Raw genomic sequence first — 10,274 nt, 5'->3', positions numbered from 1 at the left:
ATATGGAGGTGCTGGGCCTCCTTCACCGCCGCTCCCTCACCACCAGATGCCTGGAGGAAGAACGCCTCATCTTCCGCCTTGGAACACTTCAACCCCAGGGCATCAATGTGGATTTTAACAGTTTCCTCATTTCCCCTTCCCCCACCTCATCCTAGCTTCTAACCTCCAGCAACTCGATCCCCTGACCTGTCCGGACTTGTCCGACCTGCCCAGCTCGTTTTCCACCTATCCACTCCACCCTCTCTCCCTGACCTATCACCTTCATCTCCTTCCCCCCTGACCTATTGTACTCTATGCCACCTCTCCCCACCCCCACCCTCCTCTAGCTTATCTCTCCCCGCTTCAGGCTCTCTGCCTTTATTCCTGATGAAGGGCTTTTGCCCGAAACGTCGATTTTGCCTGTCCTCGGATGCTGCCTGAATTGCTGTGCTCTTCCAGCACCACTGATCCAGGATCCACAGTCCTATCACGTCTAGCTATTGATAGTGGTGGACAATTAATCAGCTCATTGAAAGATGATGGTCCACAAAAATCTCCATCCTCAGTAATGGGGGACCTGAGCACCTCAGCACAAAAGATGAGCCTGAGGCATTCACAACTATTTTTGACCAGAAGTGCCAAGTGGATGATCCATCTTGGGCTCCTTCAGATGTCTCCTAGCAGCATACATACCAGTATTCAGCCCGTTTGGTTCACTTGGTCATATCAGCATTCATTTCCAAGTGGAAAATGGCACTATGAAACTATTTCTGGTGACAAAGGGCTCCTGGGTTACTCTAAATACGCTATATTTGTGTGATCCAGCATTTGTTTAGAATAAAAAACTTAGCCTTACTACTTCTGCACCACTTATCAGAATAGAACGGTGTTTGTGATTGGGGAGGTACAACCAGTCTTGGTGTCTCAAACAAATGTTTTTAAAGCAAGCCTTACATTTATTTTGTTTTTCATGAAGTCGGGACAACCTAATGTGTTTTACTGCTAATTAAGTACTTTTGGAAGCAGAAATGGGAAATGATGGAGGCACTCCAGGTCAAGCAGAACCTGTCAAAAGTAAAAAAAAAAGTAGGTTTAGCATTCAGGATAAATCTTTTTCCAATCTGATGAAAGTTCATTGTCCTGAAACATCTTTTTTGTCTCTGCAGATGTTGCTTGCCTGGTGAATGTTTCTAGCATTTTCTGTTTTCAATTCAGATTTCGTGCTTTCACATTACTTTAAATATTTTATCACTATTTTATCTCAGTTTAACTCTTTTTGAACTCATGTACAATTATATCTCTGCTATGTTAACATGTGCAGGTCAGGTGAATTGGCCGTGCTAAACTGCCCATAGTGGTAGGTGCATTAGTCAGGGATAAATACAGAGTGGGGGAATGGGTCTGGTGGGTTACTCTTTGGAGAATCGGTGTGGACCTCTTGGGAATCGAATCGAATTTATCTAACAAATTTTGGCCCAATTTGTCTGTGCTGTTGTTCCGATGCTGTTCAAGAAACACAAGTATTTTCTCTTGTTCGCATTCAACTGTGTGTGTGTATGTAAAATTGTGCTTTACAGAAAATAGATGCAGCATTGCAGTGCATTGCTGCAGATATCCCAATTTGTACTGTCGTTCAGGCTTGCTCCCTACTTATTACTTTTCATTTTCACCTTTGGAAATAGAGTCAATCTGGATACTGATTATGTAACGTTATAGCACAAGCTCTTTGAAAGACATGTTCAATTTTTTCAATTTTCTCTTCCTCTTGCTGCATTGTCTTGCAAACTTCGCTTCAAGTATTTATCTAATTCCCTTTCAGAGGTATATGCTCTGAGTATGATGAATATAAAGCAGATGAATATGCTTTCACCCCTCCTTAAAGGCAAATGCTTTCAGATCATAACTGCATCCTGTGTTTCACTTTTTAAAAGAATCCATTTCCTTACTGGTTACTGATCCTTCTGCTAATAGAAATATTTTAAATGTGTAGTTTTGTTTTGTCAGGATTTGGAGTTGCTGGTGTTGACTGCGGTGTACAAAGTTAAAAATCGCACAACATCAGGTTGTAGACCAACAGGTTTATTTGAAAGCTCTAGTTTTCGGAGTGCTGCTCCTTCACCAGGTGGTTGTGGAGTGCCACCTGATGAAGGATAAACACTCCGAAAGCTAGTGCTTCCAGTTAAACCTGTTGGACTATAACCTGGTGTTGTGTGATTTTTAAGTTTTTTTTTGTGAAGCTCAACTTGTGTGAAACATCTGCTTAGATTGAAGAACAAATGTACGGTGATCTAAAATGCCCTGGCAGATTATTTTTAATAGTTGTTCCAGAGACTTCTGATTTGGTAATTTATGTAATTACTTGGTAATTCACAAGATTTCTTGGCTTACCCGCTAGCTGTTCATATTTGGCTGAGTTGCTTCAATGCATCTCTCATCTGTTTACACAATGTTTTACTAAGAATTGTGTTTTTATTTCTTTTTAAGGTATTCAACTTTGATGTAAGACAGCTCCACTGGGCAGAGTACATGGAGAACTACTGTATGGGAACCAAAAAATATGTGCTAAATGAAGAGCTGTCTGGACTGCCTGCTGCTAGGAAGCATCTGATTAAGTATGTTGGCTTTGTGAAGTGTAATGTATGCAACTAAAATTGTAGCTCCTGCATTGTGAGAAGTGTGATGCAAAGGGAAAGGATCTAATTCAGGGCCTTGTTTAAAAAAGAAATGAGAGCCTACACTTTGTTTAGTTTAAATGGCTGTATTAGTATGCTGGTCATTCTCTGATTTTCAGTTGCACGTGTGACCACAATTCAGTTGTACAAGACATAATGGTTTAATAACTTTGTATGTTCTATATCAGCCATAAAATACTATGCCATTTGGAAAACTTGTAAGTGGACCATATCCTGAATAACTTGGATTAACTATGGGAAGGCATCCCACAATCTTTTTTCTCACCATCAAAGTGCCACCTCTGGCTTCTCTCTTTCTTTCCCTGCAACCATTCCATTCACACTGGTACCTTAAGTTATGCTTTACTCCTGCTTCCATCCCACCTCAAAAAGATACACAGTTGTTGGCTTGTATGTTTTCAGGCCCCTCCCCCAGTTGTTCCACCTTTTATACTCTGCATCTCTCAGGCTCTTGTCAGTTTCTGTTCTCAATTTCCCCTCTTTCAAATGCCGTTTATAGAATGGACAAAGTTAATGATCAGTTTGTAGGTTTACTTGTGTGACGGTATCTGGACTATATAGGTGGAGAGTGCCCAGCCACCATTCAATAGGGCCATAGTTAAACTTGTATCTTGTGCCTCCATTTTCACTACGGCTACAGGACATTCTTCAGGGGAGGGTGAATGGCTCAAATTTCTGGTCCACGTTGGTACAAATATTTTGTGTAGGAAGAGGGATATAGAGTCATGTAGCATGGAAACAGATCCTTTGGTCCAACCAGTCTGTGCTGACCATATTCCCAAACTAAACTAGTTCCACTTGCTTGCGCTTTGTCTATATCCCTCTAAACCTTTCCTATTCATGAACCTACCTAAATGTCTCTTAAACATTGTAACTGTATCAGCATCTGGCAGTTCATTCCACACACGAGCCACTCTGTTTAAAAAAAGTTAAAAATCACATAACACCAGGTTATAGTCCAACAAGTTTAATTGGAAGCACATTAGCGCTCTTTCATCAGGTGGTTGTCAACCACCTGATTAAGGAGCAGCTCTCCGAAAGCTAGTGTGTTTCCAATTAAACCTGTTGGACTATAATCTGGTGTTGTGTGATTTTAAACTTTGTATACCCCAGTTCAACACCGGCATCTCCAAATCATGTCTTAAAAAAAGTTGTCCCTCGTGTCCATTTTCAAATTTTTCTCCTCTCACCTTAAAAATATGCCCTCTGGTTTTGAACGCCTCCATCCCAGGGAAAATATCCTTGTTGTTCACCTTATCCATGCCCCTCATGATTTTATAAACCACAATAAGTCATTCTTCAACCTGCTACACTCCAATGAAAAAGTCCCAGCCTTTCCAGTCTATTTTTATGTCTCAAACCTTCCATTCCTAGCAACGTCCTGGTAAATCTTTTCTGAACCTTCTCAGTTTAGTAATATCCTTCCTATGACAGGGTGACCAGAACTCCAGACGAGGCCTCATCAATGTTCTATACAACCTTAACATGACATCCCAACTCCTGTAAGTAAAAATCTGAATAATGAAGGCAAGCGTGTTAAACATCTTCTTAATCACAGTCTACCTTTCATGCAAATTTCAAAGAACTACATATCTGAACCCCTACGTCTCTCTGTTATACAGCACTTTTCAGGGCCCAACCATTAAGTGTACAACTCCTGTCTGTGTTTGTGAGGTATTGCATTTCGTGATACAATTATGCAAATTAAACTCCACCTACCACTCCTCAGCCCATTGACCCATTTGCTCAAGATCTCTTTGTAATTTTCACTGTCCATTATGCCAATAATTTTGGATATGGTTCTGTAATCAGAATTTAAGGAACTGGGTAGAAAATTAGCAAGCAAGACTTCAAATGTAATAACTGCCACTTATGACTGTAGGGTTACAAGCAAGTGAATACAGAAATAGAACATAAAACCGAAAAAACTGCTGATGCTGTAAATCGGAAACAAAAACAGAATGCTGGAAAAGCTCAGCAGGTCTGGTAGCATTAATGCAGAGAAATCAAAATTAATGTTACGAGTCCAGTGAGCCGTCCTCAGAATTGATGCTAGCCAGGAAAATGGTGGTTTATATGCAGAAGATAGGGGAGGGGAGAGGGTAAGGAGTAAACAATAATAGGTAGGGATAGAGCCTAAAGAGAGAGAAAAACAGTTGGACAGATGAAAGAGTCGATAATGAGATGGCTGGGAGGGTGAATAGATGTTACTGAGGATTGTTCGTGGCTAACAATAGGTGGTGTGTAGCGGCAGACTTTGTGATAACAAGGCTTTGTGTGTGCTGTAGGGGATTAGGACATGGAGTTCAGACCCTAATATTGAACTCGATACTGAGTATGGAAGCTGCAGGGTTCCCAAGTGGAAACTTCGGTGCTATTCTTCCAGCTCACGCTGTGCTTCACAGGAGCATTGCAGCAAGCCTGAGACGGATGTTGGCCAGGAAATATGGAACATAACAAACAAGATTGCGAAATAATAAGAACGCAGATTGAAATATGGAAATATAACACTGTGTGGCGAGAACAGAGACCTTGCTCCAGCAAAGGCAAGACTGGATTTTAAATGTTCTTGGTACTGGGTGTTCAGAAAATGTATTCAAGGAAGGGAAGAAAAATGGGTGGCGGGTTTGGTTAAGGAGTGTATTGTAGCCCTGAAGAAAGAGGATGATTTTGAGTGTTCAAAGACCAAAACAATTTGGCGAGATCTAAGGAACAAAGTACAGTTACATTGCTCTTTCCAGTCGATACACCTTCACCTAGTATGAAGGATGGAGAGCAACATATCTGCGGGAAATTGCAGAGAGATACCATGTTATAGTGGTTGTAATGAGGGACTTTAATAATCCAAACATGGCCTGGATGCTGGTAGTGTAAGGGGCAGTGAAGAGTAGCAGTTCTGAGATTGTGTTCAGGAGAATTTCCTGCAGCAGTGTGTAGTCCAACAAGAAATGAAATGCTGCTGGACTATCAGGAGAACATTTAGGAAACAGCGATCATTGTGTGGTTTAGGATGATGGAGAATGACAGTGATCCATCCAGCATAAGAGAAATTAATTGGTAGAGATCTGATTTCAACAGTCAAGAATAGAGCTTGGCAGGATAAACTCGAATTAAAATTTGTTGGAAAAAACTTTAAAAGAGGAGAGATGGCTTGGGTACAGTCAAGGTATATTCCCTCAAAAAGGAACACTCAGACAAATGCAGAGCCCTTTAGATTACAAATGAGATAGAAATTAAGACAGGTGTCAGGTAGAAAACAGAATTGTGCACCGAGAGGAATGCAGAAGAGTTGGAGGGGAAGTGGAAAAGCATATTTAGAGAAGTAAAGAGGAGTTCTGAGAAAACTGGCAACGAAGATAAAGGAGATTCCCAAAGCCGTCTTTAGGCATATAAATAGTAAAAGGGATAAAATGAGGATCAAAGTTGAATAGGCACCATAAAGGGGATTTACACGTGCAAAAGAATCGAGAGTGAGAGGGCACAGATTTAGTGATTTGCAAAAGACGTAATGAGAAAATAAAAGATTTGGTCTGAAATGCACTAGAAGCATGGTGGAGGCAGATTCAGTTGAGGCATTCAAGAAGGTATTGGGTGATTATTTAAGTAGAAATCGTGCCAAGGTATGGGGAAAAGGTAAAGAATGGCACTAAGTCATGATGCTCATTGAAGAACTGGTGCAACCACAATGGGCAAAAGAGCCTTTTGTGCTGTAACACTTCTGTGAAGTCATCTTTGTGATGCCATGTGTCCTTCACAATTGCATAGGCAATTAATTGAAGGCAGTGAGGGATAATCAATATATATACCTTTACAAACATTGCTCAAAGAGTGAATTTTAAGAAATCAATTTGTTCACTTTATCTCTGCTCATCGCTAAATTAGAAGATGGGGTCATATCGTCCTTTCCAATGCACTCTTGTTCATTTTAAATTTTGAGATAAATGTTGGCGTTAGTCTGGATTAATTCTAAGCCATGATAAAATATACATGTATAGTAAGCCTAAGAAACTCTGTTTATTTAAATTGTAGGTTGAGAAATATTCGCTATGCATTCAATACTATCCTGGTTGTCCTGATCTGGAGAATTTTCATCGCAAGATCGCAGATGGCACGGAACATCTGGTACTTTGTGGTCAGCCTGTGCTATAAGTTTTTGTCCTACTTTCGGGCATCTAGTACCATGAGATACTGAGAGAACCACGTGCACTCAGTCACCTATGCATTATAGATAGCTGTACTGGACATTGATAAACCCTTGTGTTAATGTTTGTATGAAATGAAAAATCTGTATCTCGTTATATTTTGTCATGTATGTAATTTGTTAAAGCTACTTTATAATAATTTGGGTCGGCTATCTAGCACCATTTAAAAATACAGAAATGCACTGAAGTACAGTGAAAAGAAATCAGTTTCAAGGTTTGAAATAAGCTTTACACTGAGGAAAGAATGATAAGGGGAATACAAGTTAATTTGTTTCCATTGAATAACTGTATTCAAATTTCTGTTAGTCATCTCTGTCTCTTTATGGAAAGTTTATGAAACATGTCCTGTTGCAAGTAGACTTTGTCTGTAAATGCTGATTTACTCAGTGCATGTTCAGTTTGGCTTTATCAACTTCCCTTTTGGTTAATGGGTTAGGGCATAAAAATTGGCATAAAATTCAATGGTGAAACAAACAAAAACCTCATGACCAGTCAAATTGAGGTTTGAATTTGCCTTTGTTTACTTATCAACTTGAGTGATAGCCATGTCACTGAACTTCCTCACCCCACCCATCGTTCAGTGATAATTGTACTGATTGCTGTTGCTGAACTGAGCACAAAGCAACAATGCTATAATTAATTGGTAAACAAGCTCCAGCCATGAAATTCTGCAATCCGCTTGGGAGGGGTGTAGTTAACAGAAGGTATCAGAGGTAACTTGAGTTCATACTTACTGCAGCAGTGCCCTGCAGGATAATCCTTTACCATTCTGAGAAATTGGGACAGTGTGTGTAAACTCTGGAATTTGTAACCGAATAGCTGAGTAAGAAGCAAATTTGTTGGGAAAGGGTACGGATGGGTTTGGTTTCAATAGAAAATAAAATCTATCAGAGTGCAAAAGGAACAGTTGATTTGCGGTCATCCATTTCACACCGCAGGCTGAAACCAGTTTTTACCTTCTACCTTCACCTTTTTCCAAACAATTATTGATTTAGGGAATTGGGTTTATTGGAACATTGAAGCTAACTGCTACCTGTAAACATTCCTGAAAGATAAATGGGATTGGTGAATTAACACAGTATGATCTCTGCAGTCATGTATAATTAGTTGGATTTTGATAACATTTAGGAAAATTAATGGTGTTTGCCTTGACTTGGGGAGCAGGGAAATCCCTCTTATTTGGTTACGAGAATGTGCCTGACTTCCCTGCACTACAGGGGTGGTTCTGCTGAAGATTTTTGAAGATGTGAGGGAGAATTTCATTTACTCTCTCCAATTTACTGCCATTTTCCTTTTGATTGTTCCAATTGGGATGGTGGCATTGTTGCTTTTGGTATAAAAGTGGAAATGAGTAAAGTGTAATGTTTTTGGAATTATGTTACAGGTTGCCTTTTTAAAACTTGAGCTGTGAATATTCTCTCTAACTTTTGCATCTTCATGACGATTGTAATCTTGCTGATAGAAATGATCCAAATAGTTAGTTTTATTTGTGGGCATTGTTTGGCCTCTGCCCGACTAAACTAAGACATAGACACATTTCAAGTTGTTCTATGGTTATAACAATGCGCTTAATGTTGGTGTGATTACAGCTCTTAACCTACAATATTGACCATTTGACCTTACTAATTAATAGTCGTTGGTACTGGTGCTTGGTTGAGTGAAATATGGCATTGAGGTTCTCATGTTTATATTGAAAAATCAAGATGATCTGTTTCAAATTAATGGCAAGAGGTTAAATGAAGCCAAGACCCAAACTGCCAGTCTTTAATTCACAATACTGTACTCCCATTTATGCAGTCTCATCATTATTGTAGTTATTTTTAAAGAAATGCACCAAATTTGACGGCATAGATATGCTTATTGATGGAAGTCCCCAGTAACTTGTTACAAAGTTGCTTCTTCCTTTGCTTATGAAGCATGAGACGAATGCAATGAGTAGTTTGGCTGCTGAACTACATTGATAAACTGCAGCAAAAATGTTAATTGGTTACTCAGCATCTCTGCCTTGAGTGAGGAAGGAATGGCTGGACGTCAAAACTGTGTAAAAAAAAAAACTTTATGAAATGTTACAGTCTTCAGAATGTTGTTTGCCTTCTGCAGCAAAACGTCTGTCCTCTTTACCCACTCCACACCACTCCCTTATTAGCACTACCACCTCCCGAACCTCCAAGGTAGGAGCCAGCACCTAGTTAAATTTATCATGTGTAAGTGTCTGTCACTTTCAGTGTTTACAACTGAAATTCAAGCCTCACGTTATGTGGTTGTAAGAAAGAAAAATATAATAAGACATTTTGTAAACAGCGAATGTCCTTTTCGCTTTAGTTAACTGGAAGCTGGTGACGTTGTGCTGCTATCTCTTTCTTCTTAAAAGACACATGATCTACAGGGGATCATTGTTGAAGACTCCTGGACTAGTCTGTAGACGACACTTAAAGTAAATTTGCAGCAATGCATGGGGAAGGGAGCTGGTGTGTGAAAATGGCACAGGCTTTTGCTGTGCTCTTCAACAAAAAAGTTGTAAAAATAGTACTTCAATGTGCATTGTGTGGCTGGCTGCCTTAAATAATAATGACTTTTTTAGTGAATGTTTCTACAGAGGACAATAGATGACATTTGTAATCAAAATAGTTATTATTTATTGGTTATCAGCTGGTGTACCAGTAAGGTTAAATCTGTATTGGAATTAATTTTAGGAAAATGATTTTCTGTGCACTCAGATTTAAACTTTTTTCATTCTGAAAGCAATGTTAAAAATGCTACACTGCGATGGCAGCATTCATATTTTTTACACTGTTTGTATGAAAAATGGACAAGTGTCAGTGTCACAGTTTGCAGTACAACTACAGTGATTTATGGATGGAAAATTAAATGGGTGCCTTTGAGAACCAAAAGCAATTGGAGTATTTACTTATTTATTTATTTAAATTAGTAGTTCATTTTGCTGCTTCTCTCCGTGCAACCCTGCCCAATAAACATTTAAAGCTGAGTTGCTTAAAAGATGACGGGCATAGAACATAGAACATTACAGCGCAGTACAGACCCTTCGGCCCTCTGTTGCGCCGCCCTGTCATACTAATCTGAAGCCCATCCCACCTACACTATTCCATGTATGTCCATGTGCCTGTCCAATGACGACTTAAATGCACTTAAACTTGGCGAATCTACTACCAATGCAGGCAAAGCATTCCATACCCTTACTACTCTCTGAGTAAAGAAACTACCTCTGACATCTGTCTTATACCTATCTCCCCTCACTTTAAAGTTGTGTCCCCTCGTGTTTGCCGTCCCCATACTTGGATAAAGGCTCTGCCTGTCCACCCTGTCTAACCCTCCGATTATCTTGTATGTCTCTATTAAGTTACCTCTCAACCTTCTTCTCTCTAACAAGAACAGCCTCAAG

At 39.7% G+C, this 10,274-nt stretch overlaps 2 protein-coding genes across 7 annotated transcripts in view; one reads left to right on the top strand and one right to left on the bottom strand.

Moving 5' to 3' along the window:
- The window catches only part of far1 (fatty acyl CoA reductase 1), a 96,260-nt gene extending 86,495 nt beyond the window's left edge, over window positions 1-9,765 (top strand). For all 3 annotated transcript variants that reach the window (XM_043705625.1, XM_043705623.1, XM_043705624.1), the window contains exons 11-12: window positions 2,464-2,591; window positions 6,702-9,765. In XM_043705625.1, coding sequence (XP_043561560.1) covers window positions 2,464-2,591; window positions 6,702-6,864 — 291 coding nt within the window. In that variant the 3' untranslated portion in view covers window positions 6,865-9,765. The remainder of the gene's footprint in view (window positions 1-2,463; window positions 2,592-6,701) is intronic.
- LOC122557719 (endoplasmic reticulum-Golgi intermediate compartment protein 2-like) overlaps window positions 950-10,274 on the bottom strand; it is a 64,629-nt gene continuing 55,304 nt past the window's right edge. For 2 of the 4 annotated variants that reach the window (XM_043705626.1, XM_043705628.1), the window contains one exon: window positions 950-1,044. The gene's annotated coding sequence lies outside the window, so the exon portion shown is untranslated. Of the gene's footprint in view, window positions 1,045-4,391; window positions 4,475-10,274 lie in introns of those variants that run through there. The other 2 variants (XR_006313923.1, XM_043705627.1) reach the window with 2 other exon arrangements.

This window comes from Chiloscyllium plagiosum, chromosome 16 (genome assembly GCF_004010195.1).
Source record: "Chiloscyllium plagiosum isolate BGI_BamShark_2017 chromosome 16, ASM401019v2, whole genome shotgun sequence".
In the NCBI taxonomy this organism is placed as follows: domain Eukaryota; kingdom Metazoa; phylum Chordata; class Chondrichthyes; order Orectolobiformes; family Hemiscylliidae; genus Chiloscyllium; species Chiloscyllium plagiosum.
Note: the sequence above shows the minus strand (reverse complement) of the source record. Positions and strands in the feature narration are given on the sequence as shown.